Below are 20,154 nucleotides of genomic sequence, written 5' to 3' on the forward strand. Positions count from 1 at the left end.
CTCGCTCGGCACCTTCCTCCCTGTCTGACCGGTACATGGACATGTTCCTCATGGACGTGAACACCACTTGCTCATTCACAGCAGCCTCACTGCATTCCTCATGGACGTGAACATCCCTAACAAGGCCATCACTTACTGGCCATCCCACATTGCCTTTGAGACGGTGGTGGTGATGATGATGCACCTTTTTAAACATCTGCCCACTCAAACTCAATCCCCTGCTTTGCCCCAGGCTGCCATCTCGATGTATCTGTGAATGTAGATATTCAGTCAGCCACTCATTGAAAGAAAAACACCATTTATTGTTGAGCACTGTGTAAAAGGGGAGCCAGGGATTGTGGTTTATATAAATGGCTTTGAAGAGGAATTGGTACTGTCACTCTGGTGCCCTCAGTGCTGTTTTCAGTGCGCAATTAGTGGAAAACACAGTCTTGTGTGGTGCTTCTTGACAAGTGGCTTGTCACACACACTTCCTGGCCACCTATTGGAACGTACACACAGAGAGACAGAACACCAGGAACCGTATGGACAAGTTCAACAACAACAACCTTGTTCACTGTTGGAGAAGCAAGTGAAAAATCACACTCAGAAAAAGGTCTTTTCCAGGTAATTGTTGAGGAACATTCCGGAAGGATCCAGCTCCTCACGGATGGAGCAGAACTTCTGGAATGCTGGGTATATCTTCTCAAAGTCCTGCCGGAGAAGGCTATGTGCCTGGATGGTTAAAAGAGAGGAGGAGAATTAGTGTTGTGGAAAAAACTAGCCAAAACCTTGAGGTTTTGCAAAGGTCTTTTATTATAACACGAGTTTGTGGCGGGAGTTAGAGTGACCACCGTTCTTCTAATTGTCCCCACCTTACAAGAGTATAGTAATTTATATGGTTTAATAAGCAATATTTAGAAAAAACAAGGCATTCCTTTGATAAGCCCCGACACAGAAAAGCGAGCAGCGTTAAACAACAGGCCTTGAATTCCCAGCTTAAGAACAATAATAATTGTCTACTCAGCAAAATGTGCAGCTGTGCACTTGTTTACATAGTCTGACCTTCTGCCTATTACATGCAGAACTTCTTGACTGAAATAAAGCTAATATATCCATCATGCTTTGCCAAGTGCCCATTGCCATGAAATATAGTCAAGCAGCCAGTTAAGAAGGAATACAGGGTATTAAGGCAACTAATCCGACAACTATAGTTCCTTCTACAATTAGGAACCTGGACTGATGGGAAACGTGGCGTATAATCCCCAGCTCAGAAGAATGAGAAGTAATCTCACTGAAAAGTATTCAATTCTTAGAGGGTTTAACAGCTATGATGATGTTTCCCCACAAGGCTGATGATTGCTTTTGCCAAGGTAGAGATGGATAGAATTTTGGATGTTTAAAAACAGTCCATAAGATCATAGGAGCAGAATTAGGCCACTCGGCCCATCGGGTCTGCTCCGCCATTCAATCATGGCTGATATTTTCTCATCCCCATTCTCCATCCTTCTCCCCATAACCCCTGATCCCCTTATTAATCAAGAACCTATCTATCTCTGTCTTAAAGACACTCAGTGATTTGGCCTCCACAGCCTTCTGCGGCAAAGTTCCACAGATTCACCACCCTCTGGCTGAAGAAATTCCTCCTCATCCCTGTTTAAAGGACCCTAACCTTTAAGTCTGAGATTGTGTCCTCTGGTTCTAGTTTCTCCTACAAGTGGAAACATCCTCTCCACATCCACTCTATCCAGGCCTCGCAGTATCCTGGAAGTTTCAATAAGACCCCCCTCATTCTTCTAAACTCACAACGAGTACAGACCCAGAGTCCTCAATCGTTCCTCATACAACAAGCTCTTCATTCCAGGGATCATTCTTGTGAACCTCCTCTGGACCCTTTCCGAGGCTACCACATCCTTCCTGAGATACGGGGCCCAAAACTGCCCACAATACTCCAAATGGGGTCTGACCAGAGCCTTATACAGCCTCAGAAGTACATCCCCGGTCTTGTATTCCAGCCCTCTCGACATGAATGCTAACATTGCATTTGCCTTCTTAACTGCCGACTGAACCTGCACGTTAACCTTAAGACAATCGTGAAGACAATCGTGAACAAGGACTCACTCCAAGTCCCTTTGTGCTTCTGATTTCCTAAGCATTTCCCCATTTAGAAAAGTCTATGCCTCCATTTCTCCTTCCAAAGTGCATAAACTCACACTTTCCCACATTGTATTTCATCTGCCACTTCTTCGCCGCCCCCTTCCTCAATACTACCTCTCCCTCTACAAATCTTTGTATCATCTGCAAACTGAGCAACAGTGCCCTCAGTTCAGGGTATATGTTTTAAAGTTAATGGCAGTCTTGATGACTAAATCTCACAGCCTAGTTTCTATTGGGAAGGCCAATTGTCGGCACTCACCTTCGCCCAGTGTGGTCTTCCCCCGTTCCTCTTCATGATCTCCTCGTACATTGCCCAGTACCCCTCGCGTGGCACCTCCTTCCCGTAGGGTCTGTGAGGGAAAGATCTCATCAGTCAGAACTTGACAGCATCACTGGCAAAGGGGATCAGGGCTTTGCCCAGGACACGAAGGCAGCGTGACACTAGAACCTCCGGTCAGCACCACTAAGCATTGCTGTGTCCTCGACGAACACTTCACTCTTTCAAACTCTGAGACTCATGTGAACTGTCCGGTTGCACACAGGAGTTACTCATTCCCGGTCACCCAGGAGCTGACTCTGAGACACGCACAGTACCGGGTGGAAGCGAATCATTGGAGAGAGAGAAATGTAACGTTTCTGCCTTGAAAGATTAACTCTTGTTCCTCGCTCCACAGATGAAATGAAAATCGCTTATTGTCACAAGTAGGCTTCAAATGAAGTTACTGTGAAAAGCCCCTAGTCGCCACATTCCTGCGCCTGTTCGGGGAGGCTGGTACGGGAATTGAACCGCGCTGCTGGCCTGCCTGGGTCTGCTTTCAAAGCCAGCGATTTAGCCCTGTGCTAAACGGCCTGTCCTGGGTATTTCCAGCATTTCAGATTTCCAGTATCTGCAGTATCCTGCTTTTTTTAAGGCCTTCCTTGGTTGAGGAACGCTAAGGCCCCTTTTAGCCTACCAGACCCCGCCTCTTTAGCCCTTTTCTCTGCTGCTCCCCACCCTCCCACTTACCTGTACATGATGATGTTAATGTAGCAGCTGTCCTGTCTGTAACAGGGGCTGAGCAGAATATCGTCTGCACGAACAAACCGAACCTCGACAGGAAAATGTGCTCGCACATTAGGATTGTTGTCCAGCCAATCCTTCAGCTGCTCCAGAGCTGCTCTAGTCTGCTTACTGTGGAAAAACAACAAAAGCTGATCAGCGGGGAAATATTCCAGATTTCTGACTCCCTCCCCTGGGTCTGCATTCCTGGCTGTAACTTGGTGTGCACAGAAACGGTCTGAACTGGTACCGAAGCTGACACAAAGGTATGAATTTCCAATTCGCAATGATACTTATTTCACAACCCCCCCGTCCTTGGGGTTTACACAGGAACAGCACAAAGCCATTCAGTACCACGAGCCTTTGCTACCATCCAATTAGATGCATCTTGACTCCATTTACCTCCCCTTTGCTCAGTAATAACCTTGCTTGCTTGTCTGGTGCCCAAATGCTGGGAGGCTCGGACAGAGAGAGAAATGGTCAGATCGAAGAGGCAGAGATTGGCGCACTCAGGAGTAGGCTGAGAAATGGACTGAGAATGAGAAGAGAAGATTTGGATGGGAAGGAAGGTGGGAGAGAGGATCAAACAAAAGTGTCTGGGAGGGAAGGTGGGGTGCATGAGATTGGCCCAGGTAGAGTGTGCATAGTTGGTCCTTGCAAAGGCCTGGCCCTGAAGACACAGCGTACATAGAACATAGAAAAACACAGCACAGAACAGGCCCTTCGGCCCACGATGTTGTGCCGAACCTTTGTCCTAGATTATCATTGAATTTACAGTGCAGAAGGAGGCCATTTGGCCCATTGAGTCTGCACTGGCTCTTGGAAAGAGCACCCTACCCAAAGTCAACACCTCCACCCAACACCAAGGGCAATTTTGGACACTAAGGGCAATTTATCATGGCCAATCCACCTAACCTGCACATCTTTGGACAGTGGGAGTAAATCGGAGCACCCGGAGGAAACCCACGCAGACACGGGGAGGATGTGCAAACTCCGCACAGACAGTGACCCAAGCCGGAATCGAACCTGGGACCCTAGAGCTGTGAAGCAATTGTGCTATCCACAATGCTACCATGCTGCCCTTAAGAACAAATAAATCTACACTATATAATTTTACCGTAATCCATGTATCTATCCAATAGCTGCTTGAAGGTCCCTAATGTTTCCGACTCAACTACTTCCACAGGCAGTGCATTCCATGCCCCCACTACTCTCTGGGTAAAGAACCTACCTCTGACATCCCCCCTATATCTTCCACCATTCACCTTAAATTTATGTCCCCTTGTAATGGTTTGTTCCACCCGGGGGAAAAGTCTCTGACTGTCTACTCTATCTATTCCCCTGATCATCTTATAAACCTCTATCAAGTCGCCCCTCATCCTTCTCCGTTCTAATGAGAAAAGGCCTAGCACCCTCAACCTTTCCTCATAAGACCTACTCTCCATTCCAGGCAACATCCTGGTAAATCTCCTTTGCACCTTTTCCAAAGCTTCCACATCCTTCCTAAAATGAGGCGACCAGAACTGTACACAGTACTCCAAATGTGGCCTTACCAAAGTTTTGTACAGCTGCATCATCACCTCACGGCTCTTAAATTCAATCCCTCTGTTAATGAACGCTAGCACACCATAGGCCTTCTTCACAGCTCTATCCACTTGAGTGGCAACTTTCAAAGATGTATGAACATAGACCCCAAGATCTCTCTGTTCCTCCACATTGCCAAGAACTCTACCATTAACCCTGTATTCCGCATTCATATTTGTCCTTCCAAAATGGACAACCTCACATTTTTCAGGGTTAAACTCCATCTGCCACTTCTCAGCCCAGCTCTGCATCCTATCTACGTCTCTTTGCAGCCAACAACAGCCCTCCTCACTATCCACAACTCCACCAATCTTCGTATCGTCTGCAAATTTACTGACCCACCGTTCAACTCCCTCATCCAAGTCATTAATGAAAATGACAAACAGCAGAGGACCCAGAACTGATCCCTGCGGTACGCCACTGTTAACTGGGATCCAGGCTGAATATTTGCCATCCACCACCACTCTCTGACTTCTATCGGTTAGCCAGTTCGTTATCCAACTGGCCAAATTTCCCACTATCCCATGCCTCCTTACTTTCTGCAGAAGCCTACCATGGGGAACCTTATCAAATGCCTTACTAAAATCCATGTACACTACATCCACTGCTTTACCTTCATCCACATGCTTGGTCACCACCTCAAAGAATTCAATAAGACTTGTAAGGCAAGACCTACCCCTCACAAATCCGTGCTGACTATCCCTAATCAAGCAGTGTCTTTCCAGATGCTCAGAAATCCTATGCTTCAGTACCCTTTCCATGACTTTGCCTACCACCGAAGTAAGACTAACTGGCCTGTAATTCCCAGGGTTATCCCTATTCCCTTTATTGAACAGGGGCACGACATTCGCCACTCTCCAATCCCCTGGTACCACCCCTGTTGACAGTGAGGACGAAAAGATCATTGCCAACGGCTCTGCAATTTCATCTCTTGCTTCCCATAGAATCCTTGGATATATCCCGTCAGGCCCGGGGGACTTGTCTATCCTCAAGTTTTTAAAAATGCCCAACACATCTTCCTTCCTAACAAGTATTTCCTCGAGCTTACCAGTCTGTTTCACACTGTCCTCTCCAACAATATGGCCCCTCTCATTTGTAAATACAGAAGAAAAGTACTCGTTCAAAGACCTCTCCTATCTCTTCAGACTCAATACACAATCTCCCGCTACTGTCCTTGATCGGACCTACCCTCGCTCTAATCATTCTCATATTTCTCACATATGTGTAAAAGGCCTTGAGGTTTTCCTGGATCCTACCCGCCAAAGATTATTCATGCCCTCTCTTAGCTCTCCTAATCCCTTTCTTCAGTTCCCTCCTGGCTATCTTGTATCCCTCCAACGCCCTGTCTGAACCTTGTTTCCTCAGCCTTACATAAGTCTCCTTTTTCCTCTTAACAAGACATTCAACCTCTCTTGTCAACCATGCTTCCCTCACTCGACCATCTCTTCCCTGTCTGACAGGGACATACATATCAAGGACACGTAGTACCTGTTCCTTGAACAGGTTCCACATTTCACTTGTGTCCTTCCCTGACAGCCTATGTTCCCAACTTATGCACCTCAATTCTTGTCTGACAACATCGTATTTACCCTTCCCCCAATTGTAAACCTTGCCCTGTTGCACGCACCTATCTCTCTCCATTACTAAAGTGAAAGCAACAGAATTGTGGTCACTATCTCCAAAATGCTCCCCCACTAACAAATCTATCACTTGTCCTGGTTCATTACCAAGTACTAAATCCAATATTGCCCCTCCTCTGGTCGGACAATCTACATACTGTGTTAGAAAAGCTTCCTGGACACACTGCACAAACACCACCCCATCCAAACTATTTGATCTAAAGAGTTTCCACTCAATGTTTGGGAAGTTAAAGTCACCCATAACTACTACCCTGTGACTTCTGCACCTTTCCAAAATCTGTTCCTCCACATCTCTGCTACTATTGGGGGGCCTATAGAAAACTCCTAACAAGGTGACTGCTCCTTTCCTATTTCTGACTTCAACCCATACTACCTCAGTAGGCTGATACTCCTCGAACTGCCTTTCTGCAGCTGTTATACTATCTCTAATTAACAATGCCACCCCCCACCTCTTTTACCACCCTCCCTAATCTTATTGAAACATCTATAACCAGGGACCTCCAACAACCATTTCTGCCCCTCTTCTATCCAAGTTTCCGTGATGGCCACCACATCGTAGTCCCAAGTACCGATCCATGCATTAAGTTCACCCACCTTATTCCTGATGCTTCTTGCGTTGAAGTATACACACTTCAACCCATCTCCGTGCCTGCAAGTACTCTCCTTTGTCAGTGTTCCCTTCCCCACTGCCTCATTACACGCTTTGGCATCCTGAATATCGGCTACCTTAGTTGCTGGACTACAAATCCGGTTCCCATTCCCCAGCCAAATTAGTTTAAACCCTCCCGAAGAGTACTAGAAAACCTCCCTCCCAGGATATTGGTGCCCGTCTGGTTCAGATGCAACCCGTCCTGCTTGTACAGGTCCCACCTTCCCCAGAATGCGCTCCAATTATCCAAATACCTGAAGCCCTCCCTCCTACACCATTCCTGCAGCCACGTGTTCAGCTGCACTCTCTCCCTATTCCTAGCCTCGCTATCACGTGGCACCGGCAACAAACCAGAGATGACAACTTTGTCTGTCCTGGCTTTTAACTTCCAGCCTAACTCCCTAAACTCGTTTATTACCTCCACACCCCTTTTCCTACCTACGTCGTTGGTACCAATGTGCACAACGACTTCTGGCTGCTCCCCCTCCTCCTTAAGGATCCTGAAGACACGATCCGAGACATCCCTGACCCTGGCACCCGGGAGGCAACATACCTTCCGGGAGTCTCGCTCGCGACCACAGAACCTCCTATCTATTCCCCTAACCATTGAATCTCCTACAACTATTGCTTTTCTATTCTCCCCCCTTCCCTTCTGAGCCCCAGAGCCAGACTCAGTGCCAGAGACCTGGCCGCTAGGGCCTTCCCCCGGTAGGTCATCCCCCCCAACAGCATTGAAAATGGTATACTTGTTTTGAACAGGAACGGCCACGAGGGATCCCTGCACTTTCTGCCTGTTTGTTTTTTCCCCCCTGACTGTAACCCAGCTATTCTTGTCCTGTACCTTGGGTGTGGTTACATCCCTGTAACTCTTCTCTATCACCCCCTCTGCCTCCCGGATGATCCGAAGTTCATCCAGCTTCAGCTCCAGTTCCCTAACACGGTCTTTGAGGAGCTGAAGTTGGGTGCACTTCCAGCAGGTATAGTCAGCGGGGACACCGGTGGTATCCCTCACCACCCACATCCTACAGGAGGGGCATGCAACTGGCCTAACCTCCATCCCCTCTTACCTTACAGAATATAGCTGCCCTGTGGACCAACTGGACCACCGCCCTCCGACTCTGCTCCCAGTCAGCTGCACTCTCTGTAAACCCCTGGCTCTCTTCTCACTCTTTGCGGAAATGTAGGAAACAAAATGAAAGGAGCACCTTACTCCCTCCTCACCTAACCCCCTCGGTCACCAAACTCTTACTATAGCACTCAAATGCACCAAATTCAGCACTCCCTCAGTCACCAAACTCTCACTATAGCACTCAAATGCACCAAATTCAGCACTCAGTGCAAACAAAGTCTGCACTGTAGGGGATCCCTTTTATACTGTGAATCTAGCCTCTGGAAACTGGCCTAATCCAATTAACCAATTAACAAGCTCCAGTTGCAAGTGCCGACAAGTAGAAGCTTTGTTTAAAGCTGATTGAAAATTCACCTTCTTCTAAACCAAACAGCAACATTTCAGTTAATTAACTAAATAAAAGAAAGACTAGACTTTAGATAAAAATGAAGCCTTATACTCCCTCGGTCACCAAACTCTCACTATAGCACTCAAATGCACCAAATTCAGCACTCAGTGCAAAAAAAATGGAGATGGTGTTTCCATGGGAACGGCCCTAGCAGGTACACAGTGAGGGAAGGTGATGCTTACATAGGAAGAGCCCAGTCCGACACATGTTGCTTGAAGAGACAGTCAAAGTTGAAAGCCTTATCACTGCGCTTGACCTGCTCAGCCTTTGCTGAGTAAAGCAGCCAATAGAAGAGGCGATTGATCCAGGGTACCAGGCGCGGGAAGAAGACACTGCACAAGAGATCAGAGGGTCAAAGCTTAGGAGGTTAACTAAAGAACTACAGTGACGATTTTACATCACTCAAGCTTGAATCCACAATCAGTGAGTTAAAGACCCATCTGCAATCATTGAGGCCTGAATTTGAGGAATGCAGAGATCTCTGAGGGTTGTGGTGCTGGAGGAGATTACAGAGATAAGAGGGAGGACATGGAGGTACATGAGTGGAGATTGATGTGAGACTCTGGGCCCATCAATCCCTGCCTGTGCTGGCCATTCTCTCCAGGGCTGGAGATGCTCCCTGAGGGTGGGTCCATGTGCTGGAGATGCTCCCTGAGGGTGGAGTCCGTGTACAGGGACAAGCTCTCAGCTTCATCTGATAGAGTAAAACTCAACATTAAAGGAAACAAGACAACAAAGACTGAGGGAGCCAGGGTCTGTCTATGGTCAGCTGGAGATCAAACCCTCCTCTCACATTGCCTCTCACGGCAGGGTGTGGGTAAGCATGTGAGTGTGTGGATGTGTTTGTGTGTGTGTGTAGGTGGCCTGGGGGTATGTGTGTGGGGGTGGGTGGTATGTATGAGAGCCTGTGTTAGTGTCTCGGTCAGTGTATAATAATCTTTATTATTGTCACAAGTAGGCTTACATTAACACTGCAGTGAAGTTACTGTGAAGATCCCCTCGTCGCCACATTCCGGCGCCTGTTCGGGTACGCAGAGGGAGAATTCAGAATGTCCAATTCACCTGACAGCACATCTTTCGGGACTTGCGGGAGGAAACCGGAGCACCCGGGGGAAACCCACGCAGACACGGGGAGGACGTGCAGACTCCGCACAGTGACCCAAGTGGGAATCAAACCTGGGACCCTGGCGCTGTGAAGCAACAGTGCTAACCACTGTGCTACCATGCTGCTCACATGGGAGTGTGTGGTGGGTTGCGTATTGGGTGTACGTGTGTTGGGAATATGTGGCTGAGTGTGAGATAATGAGTCCGTTGTGTCTCCATTCAGTACTGGTCAAACCAGCTGCAGTTCATAGTTGTATTTTCAGGAACGTTATTCCGGGTGTAGCACTGTAGGACTCCACCAGGGGGTGGTACAATGCCAGTATTGAATGATCTTGTCCCTCACTCACTGTTTATAGAGATTCACACGATGATGGTGCAGCTAGTTTAGCTCAGGGTATGACATTTACAGAGTCTATGGACTCCTCCCATTCTAAACTTTATAATCACCCTTTCACATCTCATTTGGCCTTGGGTCTGATCAACAACTTCCAGTTACATGGCACATGCGGTAAGCAATCCCAGATACTTTATTATAACAATTTGTATGTATATAATTAACTAAATGGAACTTCCCAAGGCGCTTGACACAAAACCGGAGGCCGTAATTGGGCAGGTGGCCATAGCTTGGTCAAGTGGTCAGTTTTCAGGAGCGTCTTGAAGGAAGAGGAATGGGAGAGGTTTAGGGAGGGATCCCAGAATGGGCCCAGGCAGCTGTCGGCAGGACCACCAATGGTGGCCCGACGGCAATCGAGGAAGCTTCAGGGACCAGAGTTGACAACAAGGGGGGGGGGGGTCGGTGACCACTGACCTGGACCCCAAGCCGGCGAATTTAACTGACCTGATCCACAGGAGGAACTCTAGCAGGTAATAGCCAATGGCGTAGTTCCAGAACCAACTGGAAGTGGTTTTGATTGGCTGTAAGACACAAAGCACGTGCACCATCAGACATGTACTAGCATGGGGAAATAAACAGAGGAATCGCCCTGTTCCATTGGGAATCCTAACCTGAAATGGTGAGCTCTGTCTGACAAACATATGGACACAAGCTGGACAATAGAACAAGGCTCAGGAATACAGGCCGAAGGATATAAAATAAAAGCACGAGTGCAAAATAAGGCCTGGCTCACCCGCCGCACCATTCAATCAGGGCTGACTATAGTTTCAACTCCACTTTCCCTGAGAGACCAAAACTCTGTATCCCGGCCTTAAATATATCCAGTCAAGGAGCATCCAGAATCCTCCAAGGCAGAGAACTCCTAAGATTTCCAATCCTTTGAATGAATACATTTTCCCTGATCTCAGTCCTAAATGATCACTCCTTGGCCTGAGACCAGGCCTCTGTGTTTTAGATTTCCCGACCAGTGGACCCAATCTCTCCGGGTCCACCCTGTCAAGACTCTTCACGGTGCTGTGCGTCACAATGAGGTCACCTCTGATCCTTCAGCCCAATTAACTCGGCCTCATTATTGGACAACCCTCTCATCCCAGGGACCAATCGAGTGAACCTTCACTGTACTGCCTCCAATGCAAGTGTATCTTTCCGTGAGTAGGGAGGCCAAACTGTGCAAATAGTGAGCAAAAGGACTGAGGGCAGGATTCTCCGCCCATCGACGCCAGAATCGCCAAACGCGATTGGATGGAGAATCGCCCGTGAGCTGAAAATCGTGGCAGGGAGCGGGCGCACGACGGAATGCCATGCGTCGGCGTCACTGCATTCTACTCCGCAAGTACAGTCAACGCCGTTGGTGGATCATTAAGGGGCTCGACCTGGTATTCTCCGGGGCTCCCGCGATGCTCCGACTCTGCCAGGGGGAATTACCCACGGCCAAGTTCACGTGGTTTCAAAAATCAGGAAACGTGTGCTGGAGGTGATAGAGGAGGGAGGGCTGGTTTCCAGAGGCGCGACCACAGGCTGCCGATCCTGCTGCTGGCTTGGGGGGGGGGGGGGGGGGGGGGCAGGGGTCAACGTTTACCAGGGCCGGGGTGCCTGGATGATTCCCCCCCCGGGGGACCAGGATAACCAGCCACAGACCGCCATTGTCACAGCCTGCAAGTCCACTGACTGAATCCACCCTCAACACTTTAGTTTCTGAGATGGAGAATCCCGTTCCTAGTTTTTACTAAAAACAGTAAGGTTTTTACTGCAGTGAGGGCAGCACGGTAGCATTGTGGATAGCACAATTGCTTCACAGCTCCAGGGTCCCAGGTTCGATTCTGGCTTGGGTCACTGTCTGTGCGGAGTCTGCACGTTCTCCCCGTGTCTACGTGGGTTTCCTCCGGGTGCTCCGGTTTCCTCCCACAGTCCAAAGATGTGCGGGTTAGGTGGATTGGCCATGATAAATTGCCCTTAGTGTCCAAAATTGCCCTTAGTGTTGGGAGGGGCTCCTGGGTGGTGGGGATAGGGTGGAGGTGTTGACCTTGGGTAGGGTGCTCTCTCCAAGAGCCGGTGCAGACTCAATGGGCCGAATGGCCTCCTGAGATTTATGTATCTTTCAATACAATTCGATGAGATTTTCAAGGAACATAATTGAGGAACCTCACTGTGAAAACTCTATCCTGTTAACTCCTGTATTCAATACAAAATAAACCAATTATCAGCAGCACAGCTTGTGAGACCTTCCAGCAGTGAGAGCATCCCGCCACCATCTCAGTTTCCCTGCTACCAACTCAGTAACACTCCATTTCCCTGCTACCAACTCAGTAACACTCCATTTCCCTGCTACCAACTCAGTAACACACCATTTTGGTGCTATTAACTCAGTAACATTCCATTTTGATGCTGTTAACTCAGCAGCACTCCACTCCGATGCTACAAAGTCAGTAGCACTCCATTTCGATGGGGACATGAGGTCCACTTACGGAAGCGACCGATGATACAGAACCTGAGAGAATGTCCTGCACAAAACTCAAATAAGCTTTCACTGTACCTTGTTGGTGCGATCTGCGTAGAAAACTGTGACCTTATCAGTGTGAGGGAACCAGAAGAAACGGAAGTACTCTGACTGTTTAAGGTGAGTGTCTAGATCACCCAGAACCTACAGGGTCAAGATAGAAAAGATTCAGTTACATTGCAGGATTAATTGTCATGTGAGAGTACCTTTAAGAAATGGGTGTTTAAGAAATGTACCTTTAAGAAATGGGTGTTTATCAGTGATGTCAGAGTGTGGGTGGAGCTGGGCTGTCTGTCAGCTTTTTACTTTTGTTTTAGGCTGTTTGCTGCGGGGTGTTTTTTAGTTTAGTTTTCAGTGTTGGAGCTGAAGCCAGACAGAGCAGGTGTACTGCTGATCTCTCTGCCATGAAAAGACTATCTCTTGATCATTTGGTGAATTCAGAATTATAAATGTTCGCAGTGGTGAATGTAAACCTAATGTGCTTCTGTTAAAAGGTGTTGCTTTTGTCTTCTGGATGTCGTTTGGGAAGTTATTAAGGATTACTTAGTGTTGTATTCTTTGGGGTTGTATTTGAATTGATGGTTGCTAAGATGTTCACTGTATGTTTTAAAAAGGTTCACTTGAGTTCATAGAATAAACATTGTTTTGCTTTACAAAATACTTTTCCATTTCTGCTGTGCCACACCTGTAGAGTGGGCCGTGTGCTCCCCATGCCACAATTTATTAAAAATTGTGGGTCAGGTGAACTCCATGATACACTTTGGGGTTCTCTAAACCCTGGACCATAACACAATACTTACCTTACAACCAGCATCACTAAGAAGTAGAGTGTTCCGCCGTTTATCCCCTTCCTCTGTCTGAGCTCTTGCTGGGTACTAATTACCTGTCGTCTTTCACATCCAGTACAGGGTGACTATGTTTCAAAACCATTTCATTAACTGTGGGATGCACTGAGGGTGTGAAGGACCCTTTATAAATACCCAGTTATCTTCATTTATACTTCTACATGTCTGACCTGAGAGTAACAGGGTGGGTCGTATGGTGTGGAGCAGTGGCACAGATGGGATGGTGCAAATGTCCTTGGGATCATGCAATCATTGACCCATTCTGTATAGTTGGACCAAATCGAGATACGCTGGGTGCCGTTCTATCTAGTAAATTTCTAAACGAGTGATAATTTTACAAAGCTGCCTCTCTGGTGAATTGTGCTTTCAGCCCCAACTATTTCAGCAGCTCTTAAAAGCTTGACAATAATCTAGTCACCATTGATTCCTGACGTTCCACTTGGCTGGACTCCCAACTATCCAATCACATCTTCCACTGAAAATATAAATCAACAGGCAAGTCATTCTCAAGTCCTTTCCTGAATTAAAACTCACTGTACCCAATCAAAGATTTCCAGCAAAGCTTGCCAAAACCTCAACCTCATTAACAACCACCTTGTAATTGGCTGCAATAATCTATTTTCAATTCCACACTGCCCATCGATGGCACAGTTTAAAATGAAGGCCGTTTCAGTTCACAATGCTGCCCGACCATTCAATATTATAATACACTGTTAAGAGGTGTGTTGTAATACAATGTGATACTTCAGAATCATTCATTCCATACATTAGAAAACAAATTATCCTAGAATTCACATTAAACAACATCATCAAAGTGGGGAGCCTACTTTGACAATCTCATAATTCAAATTGCGATTGAATTAAGGGTATTTGGCTACTTAAAAATCACCTATTCAGGAATATGTTTTTTAAAAAACAATAATTTTTATTAAGGATTTCATAAAATATCAATAACAAAATGAAAAAGGAACCCAACAGGGTTAAGTACAAAACACAGTCTAGTGAAGCAACCCTCCATACCCCCCTCCCCCCTGTACATAAATAATAAATTAACATTAACACCCCGACTTAACACACCAGGTATATACACCCCCTCAGCCCCTCCAGTGTAAATAACATAAACAAAAATAAAGTAAACCGTCCACCCCCCCCCCCGACATTTAAGGGGCATCTTGACAAATACATGAACAGGATGGGAATAGAGGGATACGGACCCAGGAAGTGTAGAAGATTGTAGTTTAGTCGGGCAGCATGGTCGGCACGGGCTGGGAGGGCCGAAGGGCCTGTTCCTGTGCTGTACATTTCTTTGTTCTTTGTTCTTTGTTCTTTGTTCTTGCTGCTGCCATTGACCAATGTCTACCGTTCTGCCAGGAAGTCTAAGAACGGTTGCCACCGCCTAAAGAGCCCTTGTGCCGACCCTCTCAAGGCGAATTTCACCACAGTTTTTTAAAATTATTCATTCATGGGTTGTGGGCATAGCTGGGCTGGATCACCATTTATTGCCCATCCCTAATTGCCCTTGAGGGGGGCATTTAAATGTCACATGGGTCTGGAGTCACATGTAGGCCAGACCAGGTAAGGTCAACAGATTTCTTTCCCTAAAGGACATTCGTGAACCAGATGGGTTTTTACGACGACTGACAATGGTTTCATTGTCATCATTCGACTTTTAATTCCAGATTTTCCATTGAATTCAAACTCCACCATCTGCCCTGGTGGGATTCGAACTTGGGTCCCGAGAGCATTACCCTGGGACTCTGGATTAACCGTCCAGTGACAATTACGCCCCTCCCCCACCCCTTGTCAAATTAATGGCACAGTTTGGGTGAGTTTTCAAGGACAGAGGGACCTGGGGGTTCAAGAGCTTGATATTTGAGGTGACAGCTAGATTAAGGGAAAGGGGAGCAAAGCAGAGTGTATCTTGGGCTTTCGAAAGGGCGGCATTGAGAACAAAATCAGAGAGGGTATGCTGAACCTTTATAAACCTGGTTAGGTTGCAGCTAGAGTGCTGTATCGAGTTCACTTCAGCAAGAATGTGAGGTTTTTGCAGAGCAAGATTTACCAGAATGGTCCCAGGGATTGGCAGGGGATTGGGGGAGGGGGCTGGATTTTAGTTCCAGGGTTTCATAGAATTTACATAGATTGATAGAATTTACAGTGCAGAAGGAGGCCATTCAGCCCATCGAGTCTGCACCGGCCCTCAGAAAGAGCATCCCACGTAAGCCCACGCTTCCTCCCTGTCCCCGTAACCCCGACCCAACCTTTTTTGGACACTAAGGGCAATTTGTCATGGCCAATCCATCTAACCTGCACGTCTTTGGACTGTGGGAGGAAGCCGGAGCACCCGGAGGAAACCCACGCAGACACGGGGAGAACGTGCAGACTCTGCAAGCCGGGAATCGAACCTGGGACCCTGGAGCTGTGAAGCAACTGTGCTAACCACTGTGCGACCGTGCTGACCAGTTTGCTTGGAGAAGCTGCAGTTCCCCCCGGACTAAAGGAGATTGAGGGGAGAAGCAAGAACAAAGAACAGTACAGAACAGGAACAGGCCCTTCGGCCGTCCAAGCCTGTGCTGAACTTTTGTCCGAGATTAAGAACAAATTAATCTACACCCCATCATTCTTCCATAATCCATGTACCTATCCAACAGCCGCTTGAAGGTCTCTAATGTTTCCGACCCAACTACTTCCACAGGCAGTGCATTCCATGCTCCCACTACTCTCTGGGTAAAGAACCTACCTCTGATATCCCTCCTATATCTTCCACCATTCACCTTAAATTTATGTCCCCTTGTAATGGTTTGTTCCACCCAGGGGAAAAGTCTCTGACTGTCTACTCTATCTATTCCCCCGATCATCTTATAAACCTCTATCAAGTCGCCCCTCACCCTTCTCCGTTCTAATGAGAAAAGTAAGAAGCCTTACAACACCAGGTTAAAGTCCAACAGGTTTGTTTCGATGTCACTAGCTTTCAGAGCGCTGCTCCTTCCTCAGGTGAATGAAGAGGTATGTTCCAGAAACACATATATAGACAGACCTATATATATATGTTTCTGGAACATACCTCTTCATTCACTTGAGGAAGGAGCAGCGCTCCGAAAGCTCGTGACATCGAAACAAACCTGTTGGACTTTAACCTGGTGTTGTAAGACTTCGTACTGTGCTCACCCCAGTCCAACGCCGGCATCTCCACATAATGAGAAAAGGCCTAGCACCCTCAACCTTTCCTCATAAGACCTACTCTCTATTCCAGGCAACATCCTGGTAAATCTCCTTTGCACCTTTTCCAAAGCTTCCACATCCTTCCTAAAATGGGGCGACTAGAACTGCACACAGTACTCCAAATGTGGCCTTACCAAAGTTTTGTACAGCTGCATCATCACCTCACGGCTCTTAAATTCAATCCCTCTGCTAATGAACGCTAGCACACGATAGGCCTTCTTCACAGCTCTATCCACTTGAGTGGCAACTTTCAAAGATCTATGAACATAGACCCCAAGATCTCTCTGCTCCTCCACATTGCCAAGAACCCTACTGTTAACCCTGTATTCCGCATTCATATTTGTCCTTCCAAAATGGACAACCTCACACTCTTCAGGGTTAAACTCCATCTGCCACTTCTCAGCCCTGGTCTGCATCCTATCTATGTCTCTTTGTAGCCGACAACAGCCCTCCTCACTATCCACAACTCCACCAATCTTCGTATCGTCTGCAAATTTACTGACCCACCCTTCAACTCCCTCATCCAAGTCATTAATGACAATCACAAACAGCAGAGGACCCAGAACTGATCCCTGCGGTATGCCACTGGTAACTGGGCTCCAGGATGAACATTTGCCATCCACCACCACTCTCTGACTTCTATCGGTTAGCCAGTTCGTTATCCAACTGGCCAAATTTCCCACTATCCCATGCCTCCTTACTTTCTGCAGAAGCCTACCATGGGGAACCTTATCAAATGCCTTACTAAAATCCATGTACACCACATCCACTGCTTTACCTTCATCCACGTGCTTGGTTACCTCCTCAAAGAATTCAGTAAGACTTGTGATGCAAGACCTACCCCTCACAAATCCGTGCTGACTATCCCTAATCAAGCAGTGTCTTTCCAGATGCTCAGAAATCCTCAGTACCCTTTCTATTACTTTGCCTACCACCGAAGTAAGACTAACTGGCCTGTAATTCCCAGGGTTATTCCTATTCCCTTTTTTGAACAGGGACACAACATTCGCCACTCTCCAATCCCCTGATACCACCCCTGTTGACAGCGAGGACGAAAAGATCATTACCAACGGCTCTGCAATTTCATCTCTTGCTTCCCATAGAATCCTTGGATATATCCCGTCAGGCCCGGGGGACTTGCCTATCCTCAAGTTTTTCAAAATGCCCAACACAACTTCCTTCCTAACAAGTATCTCCTCGAGCTTACCAGTCTGTTTCACACTGTCCTCTCCAACAATATGGCCCCTCTCTTTTGTAAATACTGAAGAAAGGTACTCATTCAAGACCTCTCCTATCTCTTCAGACTCAATACACAATCTCCTGCTGCTGTCCTTGATCGGACCTACCCTCACTCTAGTCATTCTCATATTTCTCACATATGTGTAAAAGGCCTTGGCGTTTTCCTTGATCCTACCCGCCAAAGATTTTTTATTCCCTCTCTTAGCTCTCCGAATCCCTTTCTTCAGTTCCCTCCTGGCTATCTTGTATCCCTCCAGCGCCCTGTCTAAACCTTGTTTCCTCAGCCTTACATAAGTATCCTTCTTTCTCTTAACAAGACATTCAACCTCTCTTGTCAACCATGGTTCCCTCACTCAACCATCTCTTCCCTGCCTGACCAGGACAGACATATCAAGGACACGTAGTATCTGTTCCTTGAACAAGTTCCACATTTCAATTGTGTCCTTCCCTGATAGCCTGTGTTCCCAACTTATGCACTTCAATTCTTGTCTGACAACATCGTATTTCCCCTTCCCCCAATTGTAAACCTTGCCCTGTTGCACGCACCTATCCCTCTCCATTACTAAAGTGAAAGTCACAGAATTGTGGTCACTATCTCCAAAATGCTCCCCCACAAACAAATCTATCACTTGCCCTGGTCCATTACCAAGTACTAAATCCAATATTGCCCCTCCTCTGGTCGGACAATCTACATACTGTGTTAGAAAAGCTTCCTGGACACACTGCACAAACACCACCCCATCCAAACTATTTGATCTAAAGAGTTTCCACTCAATATTTGGGAAGTTGAAGTCACCCATGACTACTACCTGCGACTTCTGCACTTTTCCAAAAACTGTTTCCCAATCTGTTCCTCCACATCTCTGCTACTATTGGGGGGGCCTATAGAAAACTCCTAACAAGGTGACTGCTCCTTTCCTATTTCTGACTTCAACCCATACTACCTCAATAGGGTGATACTCCTCGAACTGCCTTTCTGCAGCTGTTATACTATCTCTAATTAACAATGCCAACCCCCCCCACCTCTTTTACCACCCTCCCTAATCTTATTGAAACATCTATAACCAGGGACCTCCAACAACCATTTCTGCCCCTCTTCTATCCAAGTTTCCGTGATGGCCACCACATCGAAGTCCCAAGTACCGATCCATGACTTAAGTTCACCCACCTTATTCCTGATGCTTCTTGCGTTGAAGTATACACACTTCAACCCATCTCCGTGCCTGCAAGTACTCTCCTTTGTCAGTGTTCCCTTCCCCACTGCCTCACTACACGCTTTGACGTCCTGAACATCGGCTACCTTAGTTGCTGGACTACAAATCCGTTTCCCATTCCCCTGCTAAATTAGTTTAAACCCTCCCGAAGAGTACTAGAAAACCTCCCTCCCAGGATATTGGTGCCCCTCTGGTTTGGATACAACCCGTCCTGCTTGTACAGGTCCCACCTTCCCCAGAATGCGCTCCAATTATGCAAATACCTGAAGCCCTCCCTCCTACACAATTCCTGCAGCCACGTGTTCAGCTGCACTCTCTCCCTATTCCTAGCCTCGCTATCACGTGGCACCGGCAACAAACCAGAGATGACAACTCTGTCTGTCCTGGCTTTTAACTTCCAGCCTAACTGCCTAAACTCGTTTATTACATCCACACCACTTTTCCCACCTACGTCGTTGGTACCAATGTGCACCACGACTTCTGGCTGCTCACCCTCCACCCTGTCTATGCCCCTCATAATTTTGTAGACCTCTATCAGGTCGCCCCTCAACCTCCGTCATTCCAGTGAGAACAAACCGAGTTTATTCAACCGCTCCTCATAGCTAATGCCCTCCATACCAGACAACATCCTGGTAAACCTCTTCTACACCCTCTCTAAAGCCTCCACATCCTTCTGGTAGTGTGGCGACCAGAATTGAACACTATACTCCAAGTGTGGCCTAACTAATATTCCATACAGCTGCAACATGTCTTGCCAATTTTTATACTCAATGCCAATTTTTATATTCAAGGAGGTTTGAGAGAAGCGTACACAATGATGCCAGATTTAGATGAGGAAGACAAGAAACCCCCCCCCCCCCCCCCGAACCACAGATTTAAAGTTTTGTGCAAGCGATGGTGAGGGGTGGGTGTGCAGTGAGGAACAATTTCTTTACGTAGCTAATGACCTGGAACTCACTGCCCAGGCAGGTGATGGAAGGAATGGTGATCAATGTTTCCAGAAGAAAATGGGATAGGCACTTTCGGGAAATGAACTTGCTGGGTTATGAGAAAGGAGCATGGACATGGGACTGA

The 20,154-nt window shown here is 47.2% G+C and overlaps 1 protein-coding gene across 1 annotated transcript in view; it reads right to left on the reverse strand.

The window, feature by feature from the left end:
• Window positions 1–281: 281 nt before the first annotated feature.
• LOC140428318 (L-gulonolactone oxidase) overlaps window positions 282–20,154 on the reverse strand; it is an 82,918-nt gene continuing 63,045 nt past the window's right edge. The window contains exons 7-12 of the mRNA XM_072514666.1: window positions 12,597–12,704; window positions 10,508–10,584; window positions 8,748–8,897; window positions 3,143–3,307; window positions 2,396–2,486; window positions 282–714 (exon numbers count right to left, since the gene is read on the reverse strand). Coding sequence (XP_072370767.1) covers window positions 586–714; window positions 2,396–2,486; window positions 3,143–3,307; window positions 8,748–8,897; window positions 10,508–10,584; window positions 12,597–12,704 — 720 coding nt within the window. The 3' untranslated portion in view covers window positions 282–585. The remainder of the gene's footprint in view (window positions 715–2,395; window positions 2,487–3,142; window positions 3,308–8,747; window positions 8,898–10,507; window positions 10,585–12,596; window positions 12,705–20,154) is intronic.

Source organism: Scyliorhinus torazame, chromosome 1 (genome assembly GCF_047496885.1).
Source record: "Scyliorhinus torazame isolate Kashiwa2021f chromosome 1, sScyTor2.1, whole genome shotgun sequence".
NCBI classification, from domain to species: Eukaryota; Metazoa; Chordata; class Chondrichthyes; order Carcharhiniformes; family Scyliorhinidae; genus Scyliorhinus; species Scyliorhinus torazame.